General features: G+C 38.2%; 1 protein-coding gene across 4 annotated transcripts in view; it reads right to left on the bottom strand.

Moving 5' to 3' along the window:
- The window catches only part of WDR7 (WD repeat domain 7), a 354,748-nt gene that overhangs the window by 188,092 nt on the left and 146,924 nt on the right, over positions 1-19,732 (bottom strand). For all 4 annotated transcript variants that reach the window (XM_027526250.1, XM_027526251.1, XM_027526252.1 and 1 more), the window contains one exon: positions 17,869-17,982. In XM_027526250.1, the coding sequence (XP_027382051.1) occupies positions 17,869-17,982 (114 nt within the window). The remainder of the gene's footprint in view (positions 1-17,868; positions 17,983-19,732) is intronic.

The following is a 19,732-nucleotide window of genomic DNA, read 5'->3' as shown; positions in this document are numbered from 1 at the left end:
TCTGAGCAGCTGCCTTCGACTACCTGTAAGACACCTATGATTTTCCTGTAAGCTGTAAAAATTCACAAAGGATTTAATACATAAATAAAACTACAATCCTGCTAAAATTCTAATAAAAACAGTCTAGAGAAAATAGCATTAATTTATATAACTTGAAGGTATATCTTGGTATAAAAATTCCCAGTAGCAAATGGTTAAATCATAATCTTAGAAGTCTTATTTGAAAAGCCTCTTTCAAAGAAATGAAAATGATGACAAAGTGCAAACGGTCTAAAACAAAGGAATCCTTTCTGTTCACACTTATCTTCTTTTACATATAGTTTTGTGAGAAAAATACTAAGGGATGCAAGAAAGAATCAACATATTCATATTTAGCATCTGAAGAGGTTAAGTTTATTTCAGATTTCAAGAAAAGCATGTACTTATGGGGTTGTTCTGTATACAATCACTGTTGCTGGATATGGTGGATGGTTTCTCAAGGAGGAATTAAACGCAAATTAAAAGCTTCTTTGATCTCTGAGGGGCCGGTGAGGGAATCGCATCCTGAAATCTGTGCTGACAGGACGTGCCCTAACCCCTGATTGAGCCCCAGCAGGAGCCCGCCCAGGAGCTGACTCGCGTGGCTCCAGCATTGTCCCCAGCGCTGGGCCAGGCGCTGGCTGGTTGGGAGTGGCAGATGGTTTCATTTGTTCTATATTTTCACTCTTCACCAAAATTTAGGTGAATCCTGGCCAGAGACCAGAGGAAAGGACTATTACTCGCATCTGTTACTTTTACTTCAAAAGGAACCAACTCCAGTTGGAAGAGAAAAAGGAAACGTCTGTGAAGATTGGCTTTGACTACTGTGTCTACACCAATGACACGAAGCTCTCCATCAGTCTTCACATTTTCTTTTAAATTAAAATTATGAAGTTTTAGAAAATATCTCACCTTTAGAAATTATTCTCAGAAAGTATATGTAAGGCCCTTTCCTTATTTCATGAATCATATGCATTCAATCACAAATATCCAAAGTTCATTCAAAACAGTAATAAGAGGGCTCTAGATTATTTTTCTACCACAATATAGTGCATAAATAATCTGATACATATCTGATTTACTATACGTTTTTGCTAACTTTAAAACTTAGTAACATAAGATCTAGGTTCTAAATCCAACAAATCAAGCATTTACACATTCTTATAAACAGTCCATCAATAAGTATTTGTTATGAAAATCACAAAACACGCAAAGTCAGAAACATAACTTTTTACGTATTATTGATATAAACATAACTTCCTGATACCCATGGCCAGGTCGTTATATCCGCTCTGTCACATGACAATCATCCGTCAGTAATGACTAACGTGACCCCTGAAAATCCTGACGATGATTTACTGCCATGGCTGCTAATTAAAAATTATATCTCCAATATCACTGCAACTCAATGCACTTCAAGAATGATTTAAAATCTCTTTGAATGCTTGTTAGACTCAATGCCACAAATTTAAAACTCATTATCTTAAGCCTATACTGTCCATAAATGTAATGCATCCTGATTTCAGCAAGGCATCTAAAGAAATCTCTTGGAGTTGAAAAAACAAACCCATACAGTCCTGTGAAATCTCATCATTAGGGTGAGCAGCTCCCTAGCCATGTGCTGGAGGAATCTTGCTGAGGCCCCGTCCACAATTAACTGGCTAGCATATGACAACACAGCATGTGTGTTCATCACATTCACGGAGGACACAGAGCTGGAGGAAGAACCAACCCACTCAACAGCAGAGGAAGGGCTCCTGGTCTGGATGAAGGGCTGAAGCCAACAAGACAGAATTCAAAAGAAGATAAATATCAAGTCCTATTAACAGCACTTCATGTAAAGATGGAGTTTAGGTGATTTCATATTTAATAACAGTCAAAAATGCAGAATGCCATCTACAGAAGACCAGCGTTCTAGAGTCCAGATCAGCAAGAGTAAAGGTCCCACAGGACTTGAGCTGCTCTGCTGGTGGCAGCACCATCAGCCCTGCGTGGTAAACTCCGAGGACGCTACTGCCAGACTGGAGGAGGTGCAGACAAGGGGGAGAGGGGAGGGTCGAGAAATCAGGTCACAGGAGAAGGTGCTGAAGAACAGAAAGAGGACATCGGAGTGGGAATTCCCTCATACACGCACATACACACAACAAGCAAGATGTGCAGAGAATGACAGTGCAAGCAATGCACCCCACACAAGTAAGTGTGTGTGCTGCGAGAAACCTGAAGGTGACCTCCAGTGAGTCACACCCTTGCATGGGCTCAGATCTGGGACTTGCTCCTAACCAACAGCATACAGCAAAGTAAAGGGATGCCATTTCCATCATTAGGTTGCATCGTAGGGCACCCATCATTACATTACCATAAGCATGCAGTGAAGAGACTCCTGCTGATTTTGAAGAAGCAAGCTGCTTTGATGGGAAAAGCCCACGGAGAGGGCCACATGTCACAGAACCGTGGACAGCAGGGAGCTGTGGATGACTTCTGGGAGCTGAGGACATCAGTCCTACAACTGCGAGGAACTGAATTCAGCCAACTGGCATGATAAATTGGAAGAAGGGACCTAACTCTGGCCACGGTTCCGCCTACAGCCTTGTGAGACCATAACAGAGGGCATAACTAAATTCTGCCTGGACACCCTGACCTTGGGGCTTCCCTGGTGTCTCCCTAGTGGTAAGGAATCTGCCTGCCAAATGCAGGAGACATGGGTTTGATCCCTGGATCGGGACTATGGTCTGGAGAATAAAGTGGCAACCCACTCCAGTATTCTTGCCTGGAAAATTCCATGGACAGAGGAGCCTGGTGGGCTACAGACCACGAGGTCTCAAAAGAGTTGGACATGACTTGCAACTAAAAACAACACCCTGACCCTCAGAAACTGTGAGATTTTAAGCTGCAATATTTATGGTAGCTTATTATATTGTAATAAAAGAATAATGCAGAATAAAAGAAGAGGCTGGATAAAACCTTTACGTTTAGAGATGCAGTATGAGGAATTCCTTGTATGGGGAAAAGACGGGTCCAGAATCTGGCTACTGGACTGCAAATTAGGTCTTCCAACTCTATGATCATCTAGCAGAACTGGGGGTGGTGGTGGTGTGTGTGCAGATTTTGTATGGCACATGAATGATACTACTATTCTTTACACTAAATTCACAACAAAGCATTTATGCAACAACATAAATTATTTCATTTCAACTGACATTTGTACATATAAGCATTCATCTTATTGGATGTTTTGTCTTACTGGAATATTTATTTTAATTGTAAACCTAAAGGATTTTAAATAAGCAGAACATTTAAAATAAACTTGAATACCACTCTAAGAAAAGTGACTTAGAGCGTTAGAGTTAGCGTTTGTTACCTTTCACCATCTTCCCTCCGGTAGCATCTTCTCTTGTCAGTCCTGATCCTGCCCTATCCCATTCGCATACATGCCCTGTATTCACACACAGTCTGTCTTCTGCCTTCTTTCTCTGCCTCCCAATCTATCATATCATGCTGCTGCTGCTGCTAAGTCGCTTCAGTCGTGTCCGACTCTGTGTCACCCCATAGACGGCAGCCCACCAGACTCCCCCATCCCTGGGATTCTCCAGGCAAGAACACTGGAGTGGGCTGCCATTTCCTTCTCCAATGCATGAAAGTGAAAAGTCAAAGTGAAGTCCCTCAGTCGTGTCCGACCCTCAGCGACCCCATGGACTGCAGCCCACCAGGCTCCTCCGTCCATGGGGTTTTCCTGGCAAGAGTACTGGAGTGGGGTGCCATCGCCTTCTCTGCTATCATATCATAGTTCTTCTTAAAACTATGACATCATATTCAGTGTTGACATTTTCTTGAAGATGTGCATGCTACTCACAGCTTAACCATGTGGTTGATCAACCATGATAACATTTTCAATACTTTTTTTTTTTTGCTTCTATGAAGTCAGTAATTCTCTTTTGTTGCTGCTGTTAACTTGATTTCCTGTATCTTTCAATCATTTATCTCCAAATTCTCACCCAGTTATACAAATCTGGAATACAGGGAAGAAGGCTAAGGAGGAGAAATCAAGCCCAGCCTGGGAAGTAAAACATGAGCTTGTCAAATATTTGGAACATACCTTTTAAAAAATTGAGCTAAAAGGTAAGCATTCTTCGCAAGTATGAGAGTTGCATTAAAAGTTTCTCCTTTTTATTACTTGGCAAGACTGTTAATGACAGTATATGAAGACTTTCTTTTTTTAGATTTTATCATCTTTTTAGAAATCTGTATTGCAGCATCATTGATTTACAACGTTGTGTTAGTTTTATCGTCTTTTAAATATGCTTTCTCAAGTCTAGTAGTGACGTTCAGCTAAATGGCTGAGTGAGATTCTTCAGAAAGGAATCTCCATGCTATTCTCCATAGTGGCTATATCAATTTGAATTCCCACTAACAGTGCAAGAGGGTTCCCTTTTCTTCACACCCTCTCCAGCATTTATTGCTTGGAGACTTTTTGATAATGGCCATTTTGACCAGTGTGAGATGATACCTCACTGCGTTTCTTCAATAATGAGGGATGTTGAACATCTTTTCATGCATTTATTAGCTATCTGCATACGTCTTCTCAGAGAAGTGTCTGTTTTTAAGTCTTCTGCCCACTTTTCAATTAATTAGGTTGCCTACTTTTCTGGTATTGAGCTGCATGAGTTGCTTCTATATTTTGGAGATTAGCTCCTTGTCAGTTGTTTCATGTGCTATTATTTTCTCCCATTCTGAGGGTTGTCTTTTCACCTTGCTTATAGTCTCCTTCCTTGTGTAAAAGCTTTTAAGTTTATTTAGGACCCATTTGTTTATCTTTGTTTTTATTTCCATTATTCTAGGAGGTGGGTCATAGAGGATTTTGCTGTGGTTTATGTCAAAGAGTGCTCTACGATTTCCTCCAGGAGAAAAACATGTATAGTTTTCTAACTACAGTTATAAATACAGTTTCACAGTTTTATAATTTCTTGCCTTACACTTAGGTCTTCAATCCATTTTGAGTTTATTTTTGTGTATGGTGTTAGCAAGTGTTCTAATTTCACTCTTTCAACATGTAGCTACTGAGTTTGCCCCACAGCACTTATTGAAGAGACTGTCTTTTCTCCACTGTATTTTTGCTTTCTTTGTCAAAGATAAGGTGCCCATAGGTACATGGGTTTATCTCTGGGGTTTCTATCTTGCTCCATTGGTCTATATTTCTATTTCTGTGCCACTACCATACTGTCTTGATGACTGTAGCTTTGTAGTAAAGTCTGAAGTCAGGAACATTGATTCTTCCAGCTCCATTCTTTTTTGTCAAGACTGCCTTGACTATTCCTTAAAACACTAGGCATAAAACTACCACATGACCTAACTATCCCATTACTGGGCATATACTCGGAGGAAAACTTAATTGAAAAAGGCACATGTACCCAGTGTTTATCGTCGACTACTTACAATAGCCAGGGCATGGAAGCAACCTCGATGTCCATCAACAGATGAATAGATAAAGAAGTTGTGGTACATATACACAGTGGATATTACTCAGCTATAAAAAGGAATGCGTTTGAGTCAGTTCTAATGAGGTGGATGACCCTGGAGCCCATTATACAATGTGAAGTAAGTCAGAAAGATAAAGACAAATACCACACATTAGTGCATACATATGGAAACTAGAGAGATGGTACCAATGAACCTATCTACAGGGCAGCGATGGGGATACACACAGAGAACAGGCTTGTGGACAGTCAGGCAGAGGGAAGGTGGGATGATCTGAGAGAGTAGCAGTGAAACGTATATTATCATATGTGGATAGGCAAGTGGGAATTTTCTGTATGACACAGGGAACCTAAAGTTGGTGCTCTTTGACAACCCAAAGGGGTGGGGTGGGGTGGGATGGGAGGTTTAAGATGGAGGAGACATCTGTATACCTATGGCTGACTCATGTTGATTTATGGTAGAGACATCATAATATTGTAAAGTAATTATCCTCCAATTGAAAATAAAATAAAATTAAAAAAGATTCTTCAGAAATGTTTTCAGCATCACCAACTCCCTCTCACCCCTCCCTTACAGATCACCACTGGCCAAACATGAGTTTGAATATGCCAAATTAAATCTTCCTTAGCTACCTTAAGTATAAATATCTTTTAAAGCTGTCATTATTTATATTTTATAAGCGATTCATACTTCTTGGTCAGATTCAATTCAGACAAGAAATGTGGCAAAAAAAAAAAAAAAAAGAAGCCCTATAAAAGTGTTTAAGAGAATACAATAATTCATCTATATTTCATGAGCCAGTTTTTAGGAATTTCTAAAACTTTGCACAGAAGTTTGGGTGCAGCTTATTTCTCTATCTATAAAGCATAAATTGATGTAATAAATTTATATTCCTGGGAGTGATAAACTACCTAAAAAAGATGATCAAGTCATCAGGAAGAACTAATTTATAAATGATTCATAAGTTAGTAACAAACCATTTATTCTATTAAAAGCAAATCATTTCAGGATAATAGCAGTAATGAGGAGAGGCTGTAATACTTCTCGAGCACTTACTGTGTGCCAATTGCTCTGCTAAGAAGATTATATGCATCGTCTCATTTAATCCTCTAACAATCTCAATTTCATAATCTCAAATTATGAAATCCTCAAATTTCAGGTGAGAAAACTGAGGCCTGGCGTGGTCATGTAACCTGCACAAGGCCATACGGTGAACAAGCAAGGAAGCTGAGATGTGAACAGAGAATGAGATATCAGGGCCTATGCTGCAACTATATTTATTCTAAAATATTCAAATTACATATTTGCTACGACAAACCAGCTTTCCATCCCATTGATTTCAATGTGTTTCATTTTGCTTTCCATTTCCATGAAATCACTCGTGGACACACATATGAAATGTAAGTTTTGCCTCACGGTAACATGAGTTTATTAAACCTTCATGAATAATAGTTCTTCAGGTAAAAATTTCCCCCCAAATAATGAAACGTAACCAGCCATCAGTCTTGCCCTTTGGAGTACAAACTTCACCCTATACTCAACAACTAGTGAGTATTCAAAACCTAGAAGGTGAGCAAAAATAACTGTTGAATGAAAAGAAAAACCAAGGAAGCAGAATTAAGCACATGGGCAAGAAGCCAGTATGTACCATCAACATCATAAATCCCTTTACTAATAAGCCCTGCTTTAAAGTAACACACAGCACAGAATAAAACCTGCCATGCTCCAAATGAACACACTTGACCTGACAATAGAACCTTGATCCTGGATGGTCCTCCCCGTCTGTCACCTCAGGACAAGCCAGGAGCTGGAAGCCATAAGGCTTCATTTCAAACCAAGTTCTGAAGCAACAGCTTTAGCTCAAGTTTTTCCTCTCGTGTCTCTCCACCTATGCCACAAAGGCAGGCTCACCTGAAATGCAGTTCACACCCTCGCCTAATCGCCAGAGCTCTGAACCCTCCTACCTCAAGTCTGTCATAGGTACATGTATATCGTGTATGTGTGTGTGTGTGTGTGTGTGTAGAGATATATGTGAACGTAAAACCTCTCCAAAATTATACCTTCAGCCTCTCAACAAGGATTCTTGCTTTATTAAATCCTCCCCAGAATGTGCTGATAGAAAAATACAAGGTACACATTAAAGTTCTGTTGAATCAAATGGGATATTCCTTATAATTCTTTTAGGGGATATCAACAACACCGAAAAATATGTATATACTAAAAGGGCAAGACTTCCCTGCTGGTCCAGTGGTTAAGATTTTGCCTTTCAACGCTGGGGCGTGGGTTTTGATTCCTGGCTGGGAAGCTAAGATCCCACATGCGTCATGGCCAAAAGACCAAAACATTAAAAAACAAAAAAGGAGCCATATTGTATCAAACTCAGTAAAGATTTTTAAAATGATCCACATTATTAAAAAAAAAAAAACTTTGGCAAAAACAAGAAAAGAGAGAATAGCTAATTCAGTTTCTCTGAATTCTTTTAAATCAGGTTGACTTCATTTAATTCACACATTATTATTTAGGATATACCATAATCGAAAAAGAAAGGGCAAACATTCTCACTTGATTTTACCCTAACTCTGAGGAGAGAACTTCCCTTTCTAGTTTATTACATCATGGAGAGAAAGTACATTCAGATATTCAAATTTTTGACTGTCTTCGTCTCATATAGTAAATATAAACTTCAGTGATTCAACATTTCAAATTAAGAATAAAAGTCTTTATGCTTGGCAATTAATTTGAATCTAAAAAGTCATGGGAGAATTCAAGGACACTAGGCAATCTATCTTTTTGTATGTTAAAAGTGACTAGAAACTATCAGGAAGAAGAACTCTTCAAACTCCATATCTATTTTAAAGCCTGTTTTTCCCCTTTAACATGGTTTGCACAGTAAAAGTAATCATTCACAGGTATGACATAAACTCTGTGAATTATGAGACATTGTTGTCATTACTTTTGTGAATTACAACTTTTGGTCATATGGGTTTGATATCAATTATAAGGGCAATTCATGTAATATACAGATATATAATAGTGTGCCACAATCTAATGCAATTCATTCTTATCCGAGAGGTATTACTACACAGCTCACAAAAGGCCAAACTTTAAGTTCATCCTGAAGGTTACTTACTCACATGAAAGGTTTTTCTTTTAACAGCTCCTATATTCTTATCCAATTAAATATTTCTTCTTTGTTCCTACTGAATCTAATTTTATAAAACAAAACAAAACACATATACTATTAAATCTAAAAAAACAAACTTTAAGCCTTTATGATCTCATATTGTGTATGTATGCTGGTGTAACTATGTATATGGCTTTACATGAACATAAAATAATCCCAATTTTAGCTACAAAATATGTGAAACTAGTATCTTATACTAATTATCCACGTTTATTTTTAAGAAAACAGCATGTCTTTTTGTCACAGTTTGAATATTTCCTTGTACTATATTAAACATTAAAAAGACATTTCTATGTCACACAAAGAGAAAATGATATGCCATGATGAATATATTTTTCTTTTTTCTTATATGATTATTTAAGTATCTGGTTTTGAAAATCCCTTCCATTTAAAAGCACAAGCTCCTAATGCATCTATATACAGAATCCACAAAAACAGCACCGGTGAACCCACCTACAGGCCAGGAGTGCAGACTGAGACACCGAGAACAGACGTGGGCACAGCGGGGGCAGGAGAGGCGGCTCAAGAGGGAGGAGACATATATGTGTATACCTACGGCTGATCATGTGGATGTGCGGCAGAAACCAACAAAATATCGTAAAGCAATTATCCTCTAATTAAAAATAAATAAATGAAAAACAACCCACACAAGCTCTAGAGGCAGATGGCCTAGTTTCAAACCTGACTCTGCCATTTCCCGTCTGTGGGCCTTGTGTGAAAAGTTACTTAATCGTCCTGTGCCTCATTTTCCTCCTTTGTAAAACAGAGGAGATAATAAGGATAATTACAATTGAGTTGTGAGGATTAAGAAGAGCCCAGAGCATAGATGGACGCTTATTAGGTTCTTATTAAATACTAGTGAGCTGTTGTGACAGTTATTAAAGTTCCTGATTTTTAAGTGTTGTTTTAGAACAGTTTGCTAAGATGATATCAATTATTGTTTACCTGACCAACCCCTTGCTGAAGCATTATACACAGTCAGTCACATATACATTAAAAAATAAATAAAAGTGCTATTATTAGAAAATATCGTTATAAAAGATTCGGAGCCAATGTAAGAGCTAATTGAAGTAATGTGTATTATAGCACTTCTGATTCTTCAGGATATTTAATTCATTCAAATACACAAACACTTTCTTGGTCAAATGCATTGATATTATGCAGATTTTGTCTATAAATGTCCCAAAACTGTTTTAAAGTGAAGCTGAAGACTCTAACGGTATTTATTAGCCACTTTTTTTCATCTGTGCTCTTGCTTATTTCCTTTTGTGCTTTTTCGGAGGCAAGTCACCTCAGCTCAACCTTTTAAACATAAGCTTAAACATAATAAATCCGGGTAGGTTAACTTTGCAATTTTCAATGAACCATAAAAAGCAAGTTTTCATAGTGCTAAATGACTGACTGCAGACCCCTAGGAGAATGGCAAAAAATACACTATGCATACCATTACACAATGGGATTCTACACTCTGGTTCTTCAACGGCATGTGTTAAACATGGAAAACTCTGGAAAAACTCTGTATTTCTCCCTTTCCCGTGAGTACCTCCCCACGTCCCCATCTCCCCCCACCTCCATACAAGCCACCCTGCTTCTCCAGTGGTGGGGCCCCAGCCCCAGAGTGGTCTCTTGGATAATGGCTACTCTGGTACCTCTAGTTCCAGAAAAACCATAAGATTTTTGGTTTTCAGGGACAGAGCTGAGCTTAGTAATGAGGTGGCACAGCTCCCAGGGTAAGGGGAGAAGCACAGACAGAGAGACAGTGCGGCTCAAGAGGCAACTCAGATCTCTGCTTAAAAGCACAGAATTTAAAGTCTAGATGTGGGTTTTCTTTGTGGAAATGGACAAGTGGAAAATCACTGGGAGGTGTATAGGAGGTGTATTTTACAAGAAATAGTAGCAACTACCAGTGGACAATGATGGAAAGTGGGAGAGCCAGGATTAATCTGTCATTTCTGATTTGGGGTGTTAGGTGGCTAAAGGCACCCTCAGTGACGTCTTTTATGAGACCTCAATACAAAAAGGAGATGAATTTTAGAAATAAATATAAGCTCATTTTGGACTCGGTATCTAGGGATCTGTGGGACATTCGTGCACAGGGATACATGAATCTGACACTCAGAGAACAAGCTTAGGTTGGAGATACAGATTCAATAGTCTTTAACAAACAAGTGGCAGCTAAAACCAAAGAAAAGGGAAAGTCAATCACCCAGAGCGGAAAATATGAAAAGAGAAAACAAAGGAAGAAAAGCCATACTTTGGACTATATTTTAATATTCCTGTCAACTCTCAAATTCAGAAATAATCTACTGGTCATGGAATTCCAGTTGAGCTGTTTCAAATCCTGAAAGACGATGCTGTGAAAGTGCTGTACTCAATATGCCAGCAAATTTGGAAAACTCAGCAGTGGCCACAGAACTGGAAAAGGTCAATTTTCATTCCAATCCCAAAGAAAGGCAATGCCAAAGAATGCTCAAACTACCGCACAATTGCACTCATCTCACATGTTAGTAAAGTAATGCTCAAAATTCTCCAAGCCAGGCTTCAGCAATATGTGAACCGTGAACTTCCAGACGTTCAAGCTGGTTTTAGAAAAGGCAGAGGAACCAGAGATCAAACTGCCAACATCCGCTGGATCATGGAAAAAGCAAGAGAGTTCCAGAAAAACATCTATTTCTGCTTTATTGACTATGCCAAAGCCTTTGACTGTGGGGATCACAATAAACTGGAAAATTCTGAAAGAGGTGGGAATACCAGACCACCTGACCTGCCTCTTGAGAAACCTGTATGCAGGTCAGGAAGCAAGAGTTAGAACTGGACATGGAACAACAGACTGGTTCCAAATAGGAAAAGGAGTACGTCAAGGCTGTATATTGTCACCCTGCTTATTTAATTTATATGCAGAGTACATCATGAGAAACGCTGGGCTGGAAGAAGCACAAGCTGGAATCAAGATTGTGATTTGATTGTAATCAGATATGCAGATGACACCACCCTTATGGCAGAAAGTGAAGAAGAACTGAAGAGCCTCTTGATGAAAGTGAAAGAGGAGAGTGAAAAAGTTGGCTTAAAGCTCAATATTCAGAAAACTAAGATCATGGCATCCGGTCCCATCACTTCAGGACAAATAGATGGGGAAACAGTGGAAACAGTGGCTGACTTTAATTTTCTGGGCTCCAAAATCACTGCAGATGGTGATTGCAGCAATGAAATTAAAAGACGCTTACTCCTTGGAAGGAAAGTTATGACCAATCTAGATAGCATATTCAAAAGCAGAGACATCACTTTGCCAACAAAGGTCCATCTAGTCAAGACTACGGTTTTTCCAGTGGTCATGTATGGATGTGAGAGTTGGACTATAAAGAAAGCTGAGCACCGAAGAATTAATGCTTTTGAACTGTGGTGTTGGAAAGGACTCTTGAGAGTCCCTTGGACTGCAAGGAGATCCAACCAGTCCATCCTAAAGGAGATCAGTCCTGGGTGTTCATTGGAAGGACTGATGTTGAAGCTGCAACTCCAATACTTTGGCCACCTGACGCAAAGAGCTGACTCATTTGCAAAGACCCTGATGCTGGGAAAGATTGAGGGCGGGAGGAGAAGGGGACGACAGAAGATGAGATGGTTGGATGGCATCACCGACTCGATGGACATGGGTTTGGGTGGACCCCGGGAGTTGGTGATGGACAGGGAGGCCTGGCGTGCTGCGGTTCACGAGGTCGCAAAGAGTCGGACACGACTGAGCGACTGAACTGAACTGAACTGAACATCCTATCAATGTGTGCTAAAACTGAGTTATAAACACTAAGCAGCAAAAAGTATTTTCCTTTGCATTTTCACGTCCCAGTTTTTTTAAAAAGTATATAAAGGTAAATTAGTTGAAATGACATATTTCAGAAAACTACAAAATCCACACTTATTTTTCTTAAAAAAGGGAACTACGTGGTAAATAAACCACAGCACTCATGATGTACAATTATCTAAAACATTCATAATAGTAAACTCATATTTTGGAGTAGCCAACATTTTGAAGTCGATCAGAAGAGTAGTGATAACAGTTTAGAACAAATGATTTAAAATCACATTGTTCTGATAAATTAAAGAATGAGAGAGGGAAAGGGTAAAATGCAGAAAGTCTTATTCTGGTTTACTAATTATATGGCTTCTATCTTTCTGCTAAGAAAGTATTTCTGATTTCTGAATATATAATGCCCTAAATTTTGCTCTTTGGAACTTTAACAAGATGAATTTCCTATCTTTGAGTCAAAACAAATGTATAAACATTTTATGAACAGGGCCTCAGTAAATGGTAAAATTAACAAATCAATATTTAGTCTCAGACAAGGCATGCTTTCCAGCTCCATCTTAATGTACTAGAAATGTTGACTTTGCTCTGTGAATCTATGTTAAGGTGTCAGTTTTATGTTGGTGACTTCAAAAAGCTGGATGGAACCACACAAATTTCATTTTACAAGTACACAATAATTATTTACATTATGAACACTAATTATATTTACAGTCTTAACATCATACTAGTTGTAAGTAAAGAACAAATTGTAAAAGAACATTTAAAGAATACATGCTGATTTTTTCCCTTACGGGAGATAACCTCTGGCTCTAACTTAGAATAACCAGTTTGCCTTCTAGGCGGTAAGACAGGACAGCTGGCAAACGTCAGGCTCGGGCTTGCGACCCTAAGCAGTAAAAGTGGGCTGTGACATCATCTCCCATTTCTAAAGAAAAGATGCCGAAGTTCCGCGAGTCTCAGACTGTGAGGCGGGTTGGGGTGGTGCTCAAGTTCACAGGTGGGCTCTGGAATGGGGCAGGACACATTCTCAGTCCCTTGAACATGAACCTCCCTGAGCACGTTTCCTCATCTATCTGGACAAATAACCAGAATACACTTTAAAGAAATGCTGTTAGAATCAAGAATAAAGCAGTTGGTACGAAGTTAACAACTTGATACTCCTTTCAAGTTTTCTTACCTTTCTCTATTTTTTCTTTATTCCATAGCATTTCTCATCCTTTTTATATAAATTAAATTTTACAAGAAAGTACAACAAATAGAGTCAACACGCCCACCCGAATTTACGGATCATTGCTGCCCCCGCTGTGAGTGGCTCAACCTACCCACTGTGCTGCTGATCCAGCATCAAGGTGTCTCTTTCTGACAATGTCAGTGGCTCTTGACCCTTTACTGCCGTTATGCGGTCACTTTGTGTCCTTGTGGTATTGAACAAAGGGTAGGACGCTGCAGTATGACCCCCAGGAGAATATGGTCAATTTCTTAAACGCATCCAGGCAGGTTTGTGAATGAAACGTGTCCAAAATTCTTTTAAAACTGCTATTAAGGGAGGATGTCTTAAAATACAACATTTAGGGGATATATATCTTCATTCTCACAGAATGCTATCCTTTACCTCAATGAAAACCACATAAAAATAACCAAAAAACTCACCCAAAAGGTCTACCTTAAAAACATAGATTACAATTTGTCTAAAAACTTATATATATATATATATATATCAGTTTTTAAATGAGATTTACTCCATTAATATAATTATTACCTATTAATATTACAGTGAAAATAAGAACATGCTATTTACAAATATTGATTTTTTTATATATAAACATTTAAACTGGAATATCAAAAATAAAAGTATACACACAAAAGCAAATGCACAGGTATAGAATATGTGTGTGACTCTAAAATTATAAATAATCCAGAAACAATCTTAATGCCATTCTTTGTACTTTCAAGAAAATACTACTATTATTGTTAAAATAGATTTTAAATATACAGAGTTTTACAAAACCTGAAGGAATTCCTTTGCTGGGGGCAGGGAGTATATTCCCCACGTATACTTTGTAATATTTTTTTAAATGAGAAATAGGTTTTAATATTTTTTCTACATAAAATAATATTAATATTGTTAATATTAGATATTATTAATCTAACATGGCTTTGATATGTGATTTAAGACATTTGGTTCAAGGAAAGAGCCTGATAAACCTTAGGCTGGAATGCTAAGTAAAACTGAGGGTGTGTGTTGACCAAGGCACTACTGGCATTACTTTGTAGAGCCGATCAATAGATATTAGCTTTAAAAAGAGAGATTTAGAAAGAAGCTGCAGCATATTTTTGAAATGACAGGGTGAAGATTTAAATTGTCTCAATCAAGGCTCAATTTTTTCTTCCCAGTTTTTCCAGCTGTTCTCTTCCAGTTAAGACTCTTCATTTCAAATAAATTTAATTAGTTCCAATTGATCATAGCCAACACTTACACAGCTTTATCCATGCTTCTTTACTTTCATACAGCAAACACTAACAAATAACAAAGACTGCCAAGCTCAGATCAAGGGTCACAAGACAATATTCATACCTCATTCGCTCTCACCCAGAAGAAAAATTTCAGCTTTGAAATTCTGCCTATAGCAAAAGCACTAAATTATACTGCATATTTGAATTGTTATCTTGGTCAGCTGTTGAATTCAGTTAATTGGAGAATTCAGCCTCAGATTACCACAAAAATAAAATTAATACAGCTACACATATTAGCCTAGCTACAGCAGTCAAATAATTCATTCAAAATATAGGCAAATATCTCTGTCACGATATAATTTCTATTTTATGAGGTGATATTACGAGGGCAATTCCTTTTAAATAATTGGGAAAAATCAGGGTTTTCAGGATGAATAGCTGAATTGGCCAGTTTTCCATTTTGCAGTACCTCTTGCGCTCTGCAATGCTGGTTAGCCTAAAATAAGATTATTCTGCTTGAAACAGGTTTCTCTCAAATGCACCTACCATATTTTTCATAATGCAATTTATATAGGATTCTAGTCAATAAAAAGAAATATGGTTTTCTTCTAAACCCTCACAAAAATCTATACCACATCTTAATCAAGTCACACAATCTAAAGGTAATGTGAACGACCCACAGGCTGCAGTGCGCTGGTTGCTCTGACAACATGTTAAGGAAGTCTTTTTCAGTTATTTAAATTCTTTGGATCCTGAGCATTCTTGACTCGACTACTCATGGCAGGAAATGAGTAAATCAACTGACAAAGCCATGCATCACATGCATTTAACTGAACCTCTTACAGATTAAAATATAGTTTATGTAGCATTAATTAACTCTCCAAACTAGATTTTCATTTTTAAGCTTCCTGATTTTTTTTTTAACAGTAAAATAAACACAGAGTCACGTGCCCTAACTCTGACTCGTGACTTCGGCAGAACATAGTTCATAATTTCAATGTACTGATTTAATAATAGTTACTTGAGTGCTCGAAAATTCAGCTTTTCTTCTGGAATGCAAAGTGAGATATTCTGCTATTGCAAAGGCAACTTCCATTATTTAAACCATGACTTTTTGCAGACAAGGAAACCTTTAAAATCTGAGGTAATAACAAAATATATCTATAATATTATTTTTTTTAAAGCAGTAAAAACTGAATAGAGCAAGAACTCATTTTTTAAAATCTACAAATGGCCTACATGGGAGGGGAGTTTAGGGGAGAATGGATACACATAGAGGAAAGGCTGAGTACCCTCGCTGTTGACCTGAAACTATCACAATATTGTTGATCGGCTACACTTTAATACAAAATACAAAGTTTAAAAAAAAAGAAATAAAAAAATAAAAAATTTGCAAATGAAATGATATCTTCTAGTAGCTACTGAAACAAACCCTATAACTTACAGTATAAATGACTTTTAGCAAAGCTGGAAGTTTGAGAAATAATTTACATGTATATTTAAGATGGATGATATTTTTTAAATCAATGAACCAATACATTAAAAAGCAAGAGCCACCACCACCATCATCACATTTTTTGCTGAAAACCAGATGTTCCCTGATAAAGTCAACTACAGCAGTGGCACAGGCCATAGGTTTTAAATACAGGCTTTGAACATTTTCAAGAGAGAACAGTAGGCTTCTTCAACTTCGTCCCAGTGAAAGAAATTTAAGAGCATTCAGGTGATAACAGTAAAGAACCTGCCACACACAGCTTTAAGAGGAAAAAGGGAGGGGAAAAAGCCAGTTTCCCCCCTTTTTTTTTTTCCACCCCCTCTTCCTTTAATGACTGTTGAAAATTTTACTGACACTTTGTGAGCATGCTTCTTTTCAAATTATTGATTACTATTAATATTTCTCGCTTTACAATAGTTATAGATTTATTTGGTCAGATTTTATTTTTTAACCATCCACACCAAAATCAAGAGCTTATCTTTCTTAATACCAATACAAATAGTATACTGGGCTTCCCTGATGGCTCAGACGGTAAAGCGTCTGCCTACAATGCAGGAGACCAGGGTTCAATCCCTGGGTTGGGAAGATCTCCTGGAGAAGGCAATGGCACCCCACTCCAGTACTCTTGCCTGGAAAATCCCAGGGATGGAGGAGCCTGGTGGGCTACAGTCCATGGGGTCGCGAAGAGTCGAACACGACTGAGCGACGTCACTATAAATAGTATTCTAGGTTGTTTGTATCCTCTGTGCACTGAAAGAAACTGAGCTGAATGCATTTGCATATTCAGCAATCGACACTGCTCTAAGTCTATAAAAAGACAGGTTGAACATAATGCAGTGTGCGGCTTTCCTAAATTTTACCGCATCTGATTATGTGATAAATAATACAGAGAAGAATGCTCAATACCCAGACAATGTAAGTAACTTTTAGAAAAGCATTCATTTCTACTGTACAGGTAGAAAGCGTACCTGTAAGTTTCCTCAGGTAGCCTATGTTGCATGTATCACTATTACAACTTCAATATTTTCAGTCTGTCCTAGGGCGTGCTGCAGTCCACGGGGTCTCAAAGAGTCGGACATGACTTGGTGACTGACCAACACGACTGCAACTGCAAAACCTGTCACAACACAAGAGGCGTACTCCTCTCCATGTTCCAACACTTCAGTAATGATCCTAGCTTCTAAATTAGAAGGTCCCTGGAAAATCGGACACACAGCTAGCAGGCTCATTGTTAAGGCAACAATGAGCAAACCTTGACCAAACAAACAGTTCTGCTTCTTTCTACTTCAAGATCAGAAAGGGCACTAAAGGGTCTCAAAAAACCAAGCATTCCATCAATGCAAGTTTCCATCCATGTACTTAGTCCTGCTATAAATGACCTGGAAGCATTTTCCGATATCAGATAAAGTTCATCCAGATGACACTAAAGATGTCTCTTCTTACCAGTCGTGATGTCATCATCCACAAGGTCGTGTTCCTCCTCTTGGACTTTGGCTTCCGGCCCCGAGGCATCAGGAGCAGTGGTGATAGTCTGCAGGGCTTCTGCTGAGACCCCAGCTAAAACAAAGGAGAAGAACAGCTAGTTCATAAAACTAAAAGAGAAGTGGACCAAAACTCTTAAAGCGGTTTAATTTACTTACTGGATGAAAATGCAGTATGTTAAAAAAAATACCATATATTCATCCAAATTAGGAAGAGACAGAGAGTAATGAACCAAACGTGTGCTCTCTACTGCTTTATATGTACGTACATACATGGATGCAAACCATATTACTCTTAACCAAGATCTGGGAACAAAAAAACTCAAGTTGTATAGTTTCACTTGCTTCCTTTCAACATGTTTACTAGTGATTTTAGTAGATTTAAACACAGTTATGCCTAAAAAAAAAGAGAAAACCTAGAAAGTGAAGGACTCTTTTAAAAGTTTGCTTCTCTTTAATATTAGTTTGCTTATAATTTGAGGGTTGGGAAGAGGGATGATGACAAAAGAGGGATTTGGGTTCCGCGTCTTTGAAAGAGACCTTAAATGTAATGCCCCAAGGGTATAACAGGCGGCACTAATGGTAAAGAACCTGCCTGTCCACGCAGGATACAAAAAACATGCAGCTTCGATCCTTGTATTGGGAAGATCCCCTAGACGAGGAAATGGCACCCCACTCCAGTATTCTTGCCTGGAGAATTCCATGGACAGGGGAGTCTGGCAGGCTACAGTCCACGTGGTCACACAGAGCTGGACCCGACCGAAGCAACTTAGCACGCATTCAAGAATTAGATGGAAGGTCCGACAATTACTGAACTGAAGGAAACTAACTGAAAGCTGATGAGGGCACCCAAAACTTCCATTCTCCAGAACACCTGAGAACTTCAAAGAACTTCCTACAAATGTCTTTTCCTAACTCACCTATTTTCCCATTCTAGATAAAACACAGATTTCCCCCACTATCTGGAAGTAGTGCATTGCTATGACAACAAAAGAGGGATACGTGTTCATAGAATCACATGATATTGAGTACTATCACTGTGAAGTCCTCCATGTATCTGTGGTTCCTCCTTATCTGTGGATATTCAACCAACGATGTTGGTTGGCTCATGTAATACTATAGTACTTACTAGTGAAAAAGAACCACATGTAAGTGGATCCGCTCAGTTCAAACTAAGGTTGTTCAAGGGTCAACATACAAACGAAAATAAAACTACAGATCAGAAATTCTCATGAATTTAGACTCAAAAATCCTCAACAAAATGTAAACAAGTAGAATTCAACAACACTTAAAAAGAATCACATACCATGACAAAGTGAGATTTATTCAGTTGGAAAGCAAACCTGGTTCTATATTCAACAACTCAATGCTATCCAAAATTTTAACAGACTAAAGAAGAAACAATCATATGATCATGTCAATAATTTGATAAAATTCAACATCATGATTTTAAAAACTCTCAGAAAAACAGAAATAGAGGAAGAGGGGGAACTTGTTCAACTTAATAAAGAGCACCTATTAAAAATGTAACATTATATTTAATGATGAAAGACTGAATGTTTTCCTCCTATGATCAAGAATGAAGCAAAGATGTCCACATTGTTGCTCTTATTTGACACAGCATTAGAAATTCTAGACAGTGCAATTCAGTAAGAAAATAAAACATGTACAGTTTGGAATGAAGTGATCCCATTCAAGATAAAAACAACTGTCTACGGGGAAATTTAAAGGAATCCACAAAACAAACAAAGTGAGTACAGCAAGGCTACAGAATACAAGAAAAAGGGCTTCCCTGGTGGCTCAGTAGTAAAGAATCCACCCGCCAA

This window comes from Bos indicus x Bos taurus, chromosome 24 (genome assembly GCF_003369695.1).
Source record: "Bos indicus x Bos taurus breed Angus x Brahman F1 hybrid chromosome 24, Bos_hybrid_MaternalHap_v2.0, whole genome shotgun sequence".
NCBI classification, from domain to species: domain Eukaryota; kingdom Metazoa; phylum Chordata; class Mammalia; order Artiodactyla; family Bovidae; genus Bos; species Bos indicus x Bos taurus.
The sequence above is the reverse complement of the archived record's forward strand: the minus strand, read 5'-3'. Positions and strand labels throughout refer to the sequence as shown.